The sequence below is a fragment of the Perca flavescens genome, chromosome 13 (genome assembly GCF_004354835.1).
Source record: "Perca flavescens isolate YP-PL-M2 chromosome 13, PFLA_1.0, whole genome shotgun sequence".
In the NCBI taxonomy this organism is placed as follows: Eukaryota; Metazoa; Chordata; class Actinopteri; order Perciformes; family Percidae; genus Perca; species Perca flavescens.
Window position 1 is genome coordinate 22,803,189 of NC_041343.1, and position 12,582 is coordinate 22,815,770.

The 12,582-nt window shown below is 40.0% G+C and overlaps 1 protein-coding gene and 1 long non-coding RNA gene across 3 annotated transcripts in view; both read left to right on the forward strand.

Moving 5' to 3' along the window:
- Window positions 1-827: 827 nt before the first annotated feature.
- Window positions 828-5,489, forward strand: LOC114567346 (uncharacterized). Its single transcript, XR_003694151.1, has 3 exons — window positions 828-2,658; window positions 5,135-5,177; window positions 5,400-5,489. It is a non-coding gene; the product is annotated as an uncharacterized LOC114567346 (long non-coding RNA).
- A 1,003-nt stretch (window positions 5,490-6,492) lies between these two features.
- Window positions 6,493-12,582, forward strand: part of acsl6 (acyl-CoA synthetase long chain family member 6) — a 35,819-nt gene continuing 29,729 nt past the window's right edge. For both annotated transcript variants that reach the window (XM_028596421.1, XM_028596420.1), the window contains exon 1: window positions 6,493-6,647. Coding sequence is in view for 1 of the 2 variants with exons in the window: in XM_028596420.1 (XP_028452221.1) it covers window positions 6,602-6,647 (46 nt within the window). In the remaining variant the exon portion in view is untranslated. The remainder of the gene's footprint in view (window positions 6,648-12,582) is intronic.

Here is a 12,582-nt window from a genome sequence, read left to right on the forward strand (position 1 = left end):
AAGCCACTCATTCTTCAAAACAGCAAAATAAACATATGTCAACCAGAGTGACTTGTACTGTAAACAACTGACCTCATCTCTGCATATTTACAGATCAGTCCCCCGTACTGAACAAAAAAAACTCGTTGAAGACCCTACAGGATCAAATGTATAAATTAAGTTAGGTTGAGTTGGATATTTTTTACAGCATTTGGGCGCATGGGTATAGTGGAGCTGTTTTCTGAGAAATCACGTGGTTGAATGCAAGAAGGAAGTTAATAACAGCACAGGCTGATTTACATTGTCTTGCAGCACGTAGACTGCACCGACCCCCACACCTGAATGACCCAACTTTATGTTTAGCACGTGACAGTTCTTCAGACTTTGCAAAGTTTTAATGTTTGCAGGTATTGCCAGTCGCACATTGTATACTTTATTTTTAAGGATGAAGTAATAGGCTACATTAAGACATGGCTATGGTTTTATTATTAAATGTTAATACATCATATAGGCCTACAGTCCACAGTTATAACTATATTAATAATAATACTTTACATTGTTTGTGTTATGCTAGTTATAGCCTAGTGATAATCTTTAATATAAATATGTAGTTTGGAGATGCAAAGTCTGCAAAGTGCCCCTTTATTAAAATAAGAATAAGCATATAAACGTATAGCCTATTAACCCTTGTGTTGTCTTCCCGTTAACCTTGAAAACAAGTTTTTGACGCCTTTTGTTTTTGCTTTTTCCAACGTTTTAAATTGTAAAATGTTTCTTCTTTACATTTTCAGCGCTTATTTATACTCCTATATTTTCTGATATAAAACAAAAATTGAAAACGGGTCAATGTGACCCGAAGTCAACACAAGGGTTTAACCACCTGCTCACACAGGCACGCACGCAAACGGGAGAATTCAACCTCCAGATACCAAGGTCAACCCAAGCCCGGCATGATAAACATGTGCATGGGACCAGCCCTTTAGTATAAACAGCAACCTAGCTGAGAAACCATCCATTTACAAGAAATGATGTAGTAATTACAGTCCCCAGCAGTGGCAGTGTTGTACACTGTTGGATGTGGGCCGTGCAGTAGTCTGTGTTGATCTGAAACGGCCAATATCACCACGTAGAAAGGAGCAGTAGTGAGCTACGAGGAAGCAGCAGCTGTGTGGGATAGTCAGGCAGGCGGCGGAGCCTTTACAGTCGTTATCATTCATCTATAGGCTATGGCCATAATGCGATAATAATTCACAAAGAGCTGATGAAATGTTTCGCAATGAATGAATGCATGCACAGAACTGCAAAAGAGCAAATGATAAAAGGACATGATCTATATTCAAAGAATGTATTATGTTTAGATAGGATTTAAAATTCCGGTGCTCGGTTTTCTCACTTTTTGCTGCTAAAAAACCTAAATACGGAAGCTCTACCAGTGCACTGCACACATAGCTCGCTTTGGGAATTTGGGAACCCCCACACCGGTGCTGTCAGCGCTACCGTTGCTGTCCATCTAGGGGCTTCCCGCGTAGTGTGTTTGCGTGCCCGCGCCGGCTGCGTTTGTGTGATTAGCAGGCACGAGCCCGCGCGCGACTGGAAGGGAATAGCAGGGAGTTTTCCTGCGGAGTTTTTCACCGGCAGTCGGTCTGTGGGATTTCCCAGTGAAGGCAGGAATCTGGATTCGTAGGGGAAAATCATCCCAATTTCCCAACCGATTGTTATTGTCAACTAGCTGTCGATGAACGATAGCAGTGTGGAGAGAAACAGGCGAATTATAGGAATTCATTGGAGTGGCGGAGGCAAAACATTACCGTGTTTATTCTCAGATTATCTAAATATAACAATTTGGCACATCACACGTAGACGTCACTTCAGTTCAATGGAACAGAGCCAAAAAAGTTGGGAACCACTGTAGCATTTACGAGTTTTAGAGCTCTGCAATAGCATGTAGTTCATTTAAATTAACACTTCTGTCATTTTTTAAAATTAAAATATTGACTTTAACTTTAACTATCCAGCAACCCCTATATATATATAGGCCTATTTTTTTTCTCATTTCTATCAGCAGTAAAACATTTAGATCTGTAAACAAACTATGTTCTACTGTCTTTCTACTAAACTATATTTAGTAACAGTGACACATTTCTGTGCATTTATGCACTTTGAGCATACAAAGAGGGGGATTCTGATTATTTAGGCCACCTGCAAGGATAAGACAGTAATTTGAGGCTTTGGGATGGGACAAGTAGCTTGGGCATCCAATCTCCCTCCAACCCATCTGCTTAAACAGCTCACTGACACTGGATCAAGTCAAAGCCTTCGTTAGTTAGCTTGCAATTACACCGCGGCCTCATGCAGGCTTAAACAGCATAGGTAGAATATCAGATAGCATATTTTACTCCGTTTGATTAATGTTTTAGGAGAATTTTGTGTTTCTCTCAGGGCAATTTTGTTGAACCATGACACATTTGTGTTGCATATTTGCTGTATGTTTTTAATTCAAATCCCACAGGTTATTTTCTGTTTTGTTTGACTGTCATTTGTTTATTTTTGTCTCCTGCTTGTCTCCTGCTTCATTGTGTGTTGTCTTCTTCTTTTCTCATTTAAGAAATATTCTCCACACCTGCCAAAGCACCTGCAGTGACCCACCCTATGTCACGCAGCTATTGGTAAAGTATAAAGGTAATGCTTTATTTTCCGGGTTTGTGATCATTTCCTGAAAAAAAAAAAATGTAATTTGATTTAAAAAAGGATTTTCCTTGAAAGAAAGGTGTACTGTCTCTATTTGCTCTGTAATTAATAGCAAATATGTAGCTCAAACCAGTTAATTCCAGGAAACTTAATGAAGTGATGGACCCACAAAATAAAACATTACTGATATGCAAAAACAAAATGTGATAAAATGCACAATTTAAAATTCCATAATCCTGAACTTTTGAGCTTTTCCCCAATCTTCTTTGAGTTTTTAACCCTAGTGGAGAAAGGGAGGGACACAAGGAAGGGCAAGGTCAAGAAGAGGTAGATATATTAAAAATATATTATTGCAACAGATTTTAGGAGATTTACAGATGTGATATTTGGAGTTTCCATTAATGACACAAACATCCATCATGCCAATTAGACACAAATTACATCATCTCTGTAGGTTTCACACAACTGGCCTGCTGGTGCAGAATTATGCCTGAGTGGTTTGTAAAGTATAGCACCACCATCAGTCCAATATGTGTACTGTGTAGCCACAACTTGCACCCTCCTTTGTGAGTTCATCAAGAGCACACTTGTATTATCTGAGATGTTGTTTCTCATCATAAAAGTAACCATTTGCAGGTAATATCCTTTATAGGAAAAAGGAAATGTTTTAAATTAGTAATACTCGATACTCAAGTAAAATACAAGTACCTCAAAATTGTATCTTTAGGGTGTTTTATGACAAAATAAGACCAGAACAAAATCAAGTGAAATTAGGAAACTACAAAAGGGAGGCAGGATAAAATGATTAAAGAACAACCTAAGATCTGGAGGAAGCAAAGCAAGTAAGAGAAAAAAGTGTTGGCGTCCCAACTTCAACCTCTCTCTGTTGTTTTTATCTCCCCACTTTCACACTTTGGTATTTATCTCTACCTTAACTGTCACCTGTGCCCCCTTTTGTCATCCTTCAACTCTGTCAAAAAGGTTAATCTCTCTAAACTCCTGTAATAAAACACGGACTGTCCATCAAATGTGCAGTACCCATGAAACTAAGGCTACATTTTGGTGAGGTATATCATTTCATTGGAACATTATAAAGATGTAATGTAGTTCTCTGAGTTGGTACTTTAGTCCTATAAATATGGTTACTAATTAAACCCTGTGTTACGGCAGAAAGAAGGAACATACCCTCTGAACATAAAGGGGGTCAAAGTGATGTCATGCTTCTGATGGCTGCTTCTTATCTTTAATGCTGTAAAATATATGGTAAGCTAGATACTGGCGGCAGACAGACATGTTTTTGTACCATCTATAAATTTCAATTCCCATTTATCGTCATACCAACATCATACTTTAATCGTAATCTCTTGCCTTCCAAAGGTATTTGTACACATATTTTTTCAGGTTATTTGTCCTTTCAACAAGTGGAAACCTGTTCATCCTTGGCTGATTTTACAATTCCACTTATCCACACATCTTAAAAGACTTCTGACTAACCCACTCAAATTATATTTATTTGCTTGGATTTCTGCCAAGGCTGTAATGCTTCCTTTCTTATCTCCTTTAGCATAAGGTACTGGACCATCCTGAAAGTAAATAATGCCGTCCCACAATTCTTTGCGGCTGCAAGATTTAAAGATACCCAGAACTCAGCCGTTCATGAAAACAAACAAAATGCCTATGTTGCATAAAGTGTTTTTTTCAAACAATCATATTGGGATTCATGTCGATGGAGGGGGGTGAGTATTAGCAACCATTCTCAACGTGACAACCATTTCGTATCACTTTTGGGACTGATAGCCTCTATTCCTTTCCAGAAATATAATCTTCAGTTCAGACTTAGTTTTGTTGTATTGAAACATCAATAGAGTGATGCAGTTGTGAAATTGTACTCACTCTTTTTGTTATCAAAACTTTTCAAAACATACATCTATACATGCACATACTGTAAGTCAAACTAAAACCTAGGATATTTCACTTACTTGCTGATAAAATATAAGAATAATACTAGGACTAAGGACTGTTAGCCATGTTTTATGTAGGAAAATTACATTTTGACCTTGAAACATACAGAATCCCCAATGTACAGTATTCCCATCCTGCGAGAGAAGGGAAAGTTAAAATCTCGGTTATGTATCCCTTGTGACCCTTAACCTTAACCTAAACCTCCCATTTCTGGGGTAATATGATAACATTTAAGAATTGTTGTTTTATAATTTGCATAACAAGCGGGTTTTTGTTTCTTTGGTGTGTACTTCGATCACATTGCAAATTAAATAAAGTAACCTGCCCACACCTTAATGTCATGCATTCTCTTGGAGTCCTGCTGGCAGATCACAGGTAACTTGGTTAAGATGTACAAACTACATTGAGATAATTGTTGATTGTTTTTGATCGTTTTCCCTCCTCCTCAATCAATCAAGTACACCGGATCATTCTTTGCTCTCTGTTTTGTGTGTTTTCTCTACAGTGGGATCAGAGAGAAGAAAAACAAGGTGGCGGGTGGAACTACTGTGAGTGACAGATTAAAGGTCCTAACAAGTGACACACTTAATAGAGTCACGACGGCAGCACAATAAGACAGTAACCACTCCAGCCACTACTGGAGACACTTGTAAAGGAGTTTTACATCAAATAAACTCACAGACTTATTAATAGCTGGGACACATATTAGATAGATGTGTCCTATGTGATTGATTCTTTTTTTTAAGATTCTTTTTTGGGGCTTCTTACAGCCTTTAATTGACAGCTTGAAGTGGAGACGACATGCAGCAAAGGGCCCCGGTTTGGATTAGAATCCAGCCTATTGCCAAGGACTCTACTGGGTGAGCTAGAGGTCGCCCCTTATTGTATGTTTACACATGGCATTAAGATGTTCAGTATTCACAATGCAAATAAATAAATAAATATAGTTACTGGATGAAATTGTGTTTAATTAAATAATGAAATAAAAGTCACAGCAGCCAGCCATGACTTACATTACTTGTGATGCTATCACAAACCAGTCTGAAGGCATTTGAGATAAGAGGATGGACAGTGTAATCACTTTGAATGTAACGACTGATGTGCAAGTGAGCCAAACAGTGATCTCCACAATGCTCAAGATAAACTAAATATATAGACCTATTTAAAAATAATTTTAATTTTTTTATGTAATCCTGTTTTTATCTGTCCTCTCTATGTCTCATCTCTGCTGTCACTCACTCACCGCCTCTGTCACTGTGTCTCAAGGTTACTTTAGTTCACTGGGAGTGTCTTATTGTACCACGTGATCCTGATGCAAAGTTACTCTGTGTCAAAGCTGTAGGGAGGCTGCATGGTGTGATGAGCTATGGACCAAACACAGCTTATATTCAAATAGAACAATACTCATAACGTGTAAAAAAAAATATATATATATACATATATAGGCCTATGAAAAACGCCCACTCGTATACAGGCTTTACTAACAAGCACATTTAGCAGATATTTTTTTAAGGGAATTGAAATGCCCAAATGCATCGCATAGCTTTTAGAAACGACTTAGCAGAATTTCATAATCATTTTTACAAATATAAGAATTAAATGAAGACTCGGTTTATACGTGTGCATCCAGAATAGACATTTTATCCCCAGTAACCTTGGCGTCGCATCTTCCGTCCGACCAATAAACCCTTTTATTTCAGCAGGGGAGTCTGCCATTGCGCAGCAGCCAACTAGGTGAAGGTGGAGGAAAGATGCTTCAATAGGACGGGGTTTGTTTCTTCAGTTAATTACACCCTGCTGAACATCGCATTCTCCTTCCCATCTCCCCCACTGTGGTCTGTCTCAGATATACTGTCGCCCCCCCCCCCCCCTTCCTTAATCTCCCAGATTGTCGGCGACTTGCTGCAGCTGCAGTCGATGCTGCAGTTTTGAGCCTCTCCTGCACCGGGACAGCTGACTCAATGAGAAAGACATGCTCGCATTCGTTTTGGTCTCTGGGTCGCTCTGGATTATATTAGGTGAGTTTTGAATATGTGTTTGTGTTTTTCATTCATTTGTGTCGCTGGGTCGGGAGCCATAATAGGCGATGCACCTGTCTCGCAGGCGCCGAGGCGCATTGTGTGTCATTCACTGCCGGCTTTTTCATTCATCAAGGCCTTTCTCTTTGCAGAACCTACCGCGTCGTGTGTTTAATCATAGCCTAACTGTATTACTGCAGTTTGGCGCGTCGCCTGCACGGTAATGACGCCGGTGACATTTTCATTTTGTCTTAGGCTACACGTGTATGAACCCAACCTTAACGCAAACGTGTTACGTCTCAGTTTTAGCAGGTTTTAGCTTCAACCACAGTGTTTGGATTTTAACTCCAGGGGTATTAGAGAAACATGGAGGGATGCTTTCAGGTTGCCTTTATCTTAACTAGGTAGGCTACAGGGGGATGGACAAGCTGCATCCGACTAAATGCACGCGGGTCATTCTGCAGATCAGGGATGTCTTTTCCCGTGTCGATGGGTGTGTTTTACGTTGAAAATCCAATCTTTAAAGAAAGAGCTGCTCTCATAAACCAAACGGGATCAAGCGTGTGCATTTGAGGCCGGTCAGTTGCTAAGGTCGTGTGACATTGTGCGTAGAAACCGGACACACGTCTTTCACAACTTTCTGGTGTTAATTTGTTTCCACCTAAACGAGACTGTAAAAAAAAACATCCACCTCACACAGGTTACTTTTATTTCATACTAAAAATGTCAGTTTGCCAGGAAGCCGGTTGTGAAACTCAGCATTTTGTCTGTGATGTCCTCCGCCATGCCTCAGTGAAGGAGGAAGGGAGGGAGGATGAGGAAGGATGAGGAAGGATGACGCGCTTCAAATTCCGCTTCTGATTGGACGGAGCTGTCCAGGCGATATGGGTGCTGAAATCCTGCGGCCTACCGGCAAGGTAGAGAGCTAGAATGCTCCGTTCTAACCGACACAGCCCCAGCTAACAGAGCGGTTTTAGGGGCATCAAACGTTTCAGAGACACAGTCGTTGACCCCCAGTCGTCTTTAATAGGCTATGCGCGTGGACATTTTTGTACATTATATAATCCCTTACGAGCTGTGTTTGACAGTAGTGATACAGACCAGATTAGAGGCGTTGTAAGGGACAATAGCGGTAATGACAATGTAATGTGTAATGTAAGAAACAGTGTAAATGCTCAGTGACGATTTTTTTAATGGATAATGGCAGTAGATTAAAGCAAGGCTAAATTGTAATGGAGCATACGACAAGGTTTAATTATGTATTCCTCCGCCAAAGAGTATAGGTCTTCAGCAGAAGCTGCACTGCATGGTTGCTAAGTGACGAACAACCAGTAACAGTTGGTATTTCGGTTGGTGCATTAATATTAAAAAATTGCTCTAACAGGGTTGCAGGTGTTGTATATTTAATAACCAAGCAACCACTTAGAATCAAGGCCCAAAGTTGTTTAAAACCGAACGAATTGTTTGGCTGAGAAAATGTACACATCAACGCTGAAAAAGGCCCCATAGGGAGATTCATGACACCTTTAACCTGTCAGCACCCTGCTGCTCCTCAATATAAATTATTCATTTTAATCAACATAGTGCAACCCCACACAGCCTGTAAACCTATTCTTTTTCCCTCCTCAATATTTGATTAAAGGATGGTGGTGGAGTTGCCCCACCCTTTTGCGGAAAGCAACCAATGAGGTTTTAGTATTCAATGATGGTAGCTCTTCTCCTTAACATAAGACAAGGCCTACGCCCACCAGGGTAATAATGACTTGTAACTGTATGACTCTTAAGTATGACATGTTGCTTTTTTGTCATTCAAACAACTTTTAGATGGTATCAAATTAGAGATTGTAACAAGACGGCGGGAGAGAGTCTGAGGGATTTTGAACATTTTGAAAACCTGCAAATTAAAGATACCCTGCATGACTGCACATTTTGACAGAATAAATGCTGATTGTTGCCTGCTGTGTAATAAATTCCTGTCGTTGTGCACTCACATCAAGTGTTAGGAGTTGTGAGGCAAATATACTTGCATGTATCTCTCCAAGACACATTCCTCTAGTTACATGTCTTACAAGTGCTTTTATTCTGATTTTAATCATATGTCAAGAAAGTGATTTTAAGATTACATATTACATCTTTTATTTATATAGCACTTTATATGGTACTCAAAGACACTTTATAGTAAAACCACCACATATAGCACATTAAAAACAGATAAGCAATAAATCCAACACATAAAACAAGCATATTAAAAGCAATTAAAACCAATAAAACCAGTAACTATCAGGTGAGAAATGTAAGACTATTGTATGTGTCCAGGTCAGTGCAGTCACAGATGTGTATGGGTATATAATCTTAAAAATCAACCAGTCTGGGTGCTCTCAGGTCCACATGGAAGCTTTCCTCCTAAGTGGCGTATTGCTGTTTCAGCATTCAACGCACCCTCTTCCTCATATTGTGGATGCTGGGCAGTAATGGCTCAGACTAAAGTGCTGAACCAGGTCTGTCTGCATATCACATGCTCAAGAAGTTCTCTTATAGATCAACCTTCCATGTAATTTACAATGTTGTCCTTGTTTGGTTTGCGTTACTTGTCCTGCTTCTTTCAGATGAAAACTTCCAATATTGATGGGTTTACTATAGAAAACCCTCCAAGAAGCCTCAAAGTACATCTTAAATTGAATTTCAGAATTGCTTTAAAAGGAGAACAATTTCTTAACCCTCAAAAATCAACAGTGTGGAGAAAGTGTTTTTCACCAGGAAGCAGTAATATGTAGCCGTTAGCCTTGTGGTTGCCTGCCCTTTTGACTCATATCTTTCAAAAAATTAAGCAGTGCCCACAAAAGCCCCATAGCAGGATGCACATGCACAGTGGTGACACATTTAACAAAAGTGTTTTCCCCCATCAGGTTAAATGATTTTACATTATTAGTATTAATCACAAAAAATAAGTTAAATGAATGTGTTTTTCTCTGCCTTTCCCACCCATAAATTACATCATGACCCTGAAAAGATCGTCTGGTGGCCCATTAAGGGCCCTTATCCCTCAGGTTGAGATCCACAGGATCTGCCTTCACTCTCACTTTGATAGTCAAATATAACTGGTAGCAATCTCATCTAGTGTTGGTGTGTATTATTTGTTTCAATGTGCAAATATCAACCGTGTCAGCATAAGTGTCTTTTTGCATATGTGTGCCTACATTGTGTGTCACTAAGCCAGTGTGTGTGAGTGGCTCTTTAGTGAAGGAGAAGATGAGTGCAGGGTGTTTAGGTAGGGGGAGGGTTTCCAAAAAGAGAGAGAGTGAGAGATAGAGAGAGAGAGAGTGGTGGAGGGAGGGGTGTGTGGGTGTGGTAAGAGAGCGCAGCGTCTGTTGAGCTGAGGGTGGTGTGATACGGAGGACAGCCAGGGCCAAACTAGGCCAAAACGCGTTTCACTGCCTTCTTCTTGCTTGCCTCAGCTTAATCTGGCCAGTGGCAATGGGAAGGTAATCCCTAGTTTGCACAGGGTGATCTCATAGCTGCCTGAGGCCCCTTTAACGTACAATATGTAATTGTACATATTACATTTTATATATACGCTAGGGGTCTCTCAATCAAAACTATGGATGTAAACACAGACTTTTGATGACGTTGTGGCATTATGGGAGTTGTAGTTTTCATCGTTAAACACAATTGCCGATTAAAACATATCTGTTCACAGATGGGTTTATCCATTACAGTTTTATCCACGTTACGTTTAGTAACGTTTATTCATGTCATTCTGATAAAGTAGCTGCAGTTTTCCACCACATAATTACGTTTTCTTGATTCGATTTGTAATGTTAGTTGACTAGTTAGCGAGCGAGCACAATATCACTATATATTTCACGTCAGTGTCAGTTTTTGGATGTTTTCAGCACCGGGTGGAAAAAGGGTCTGTTGTAATGTTACTTACTTCGCGGCTGGGGCTGGCTGCCGAGTATAACGGCCGAGGATACACCTACATCCATGGGATGGCTGCCGGGTGTTGCCACCGGACTTTCCCCACCTTCACCTATTGTTCGCAGGACAGTCACCATTTGTGCGCTTGCAATTTACAATTACTTAGAAAGATACATAACAGCTACAAGTGTATGCACTATACAGGATTTACCCTATTTTTTTATCGACACGAATTGATAGGTCAAACAGCAAACAGCCACCCACAAATAGTCTATAAACAAAGCAACACGTCTTTGAGATTTAATTAAAGTTACTCAGGCTACCGAAGAATACCATAATTCCTCCATTCAATAAGGCCTAAGCGACGCACCCCAAGCTTCCATCCTTAACCATTTTGCCAGCAGCGCGTTAGCATTTGAACAAAGTGGTGTGTGTCCACAGTGTGTGCGGACTGTAGTTGCAGAATTGTCTGAGGCCTTTTGGAGGAGCAACACTTAGGTTTTAGTTTGTGATCTCTCTGCAGGGGAAAGGGCCTCTAACATGTTCTGTTTGAGCTTCAACGTTACTCTGTGAACAAAAGTGTATTGGGAGTTGCATGGGTGGTGATGGCGCAGTGGATATGTCAACTGCCTTTGGTGTGGGAGACCTGGGTTCAAATCCCGCTGTGATACATCACCCAATGTGTACCTGAGCAAGGCACTTAACCCAGAGGTTTGTTACCTATGACATATATAGCAATTGTAAGTCGCTTTGGATAAAAGCGTCAGCTAGATGACACGTAATGTAAAATGTTGTGAGTGGTCCTAAGCTCAGCTGGCATCCAGGCTAAGCTACTTGGATCGTGACTGGCCTCTGACGAGCTGTTACCACCACCTTCTTCAGCCAGAGATGACGTTCTTCAGCTTCTTCTTGCGTTGTCACCCAGACGGGAGGTGTGCTAACAGGGCTTCGCTCGTGCTATTAACGTACACAATTTTTAATTAAACTGCCTTTTTTTTGCCGTGGCTATATGATGCTAACTGCAGAATGGATTTCAACGACTTTGCGCGTTGAAATGGCCTCCAACATTTATATTTTTTCTACAAATCTTTGAGTTAACATGTACCAGGGATGAGTTGAATTTGCACCGCAGCGCTGCCACGCCTTGATGCTCGTGACAAGAATAGCATGTATAGTTATCTTTATTAAAGTAAATTAGGTTTAAATCTATTGTATCTATCTGTATTACAGTTACTGAGTATAATTCTTTCAGTGAAATTGTATGATTTACAATTACTCTCGATCGTATCATCTGGGTTCCCGTGTTTTGACGGAAGTTAGAGTAACTAGAGGGGTCAAAGGTTTTATGACGTCACTGACCGCTTGACTAAATGAAACATTCCGTGTCATTAAAATGAAATGACAGATTTCTCTGGCTTTGAACATTGTTGGAAACATTTGGGATAGTGTAAGTCAACAAAACGCAACAAAATATATAACATAGGTATAATCGTTTTTAGATATTTTAATGCAGAAATGTTACATATTGAACCTTTAACACATCACATGCACATACAGATATATACACACACACACACACACACACACACACACACACACACACACACACACACTCACACTCACACACTTACAAGACATAGGCCTACATCACGCCTCAACGGCTGCCTGGCTGCCTTTTACACCTTTGTAAGTCCCTCTGCCTAGACCACAACTGCTTTAATAACCCTCCTGCTATGCAATTACACTTTAGATCTTTTGGCTGATTTGCCCTCACTTGCTCTCTATGTCTCTTTTTACTTTTACTTCAGCGCTGCATGTTTTAATATATATATATATATATATATAGAGAGAGAGAGAGAGAGAGAGAGAGAGCTCAACAGTGACTGACCACTTTTTGAACAGCTCCGGTTCTGGAAGTGATTTTTAATTTTTCAAAATGCTTATATAAAGAGTATAAGCCAACCAACTACAAGGTAAATCATGCCCATAACATTTTTTATTTGGTGCAAAATACATT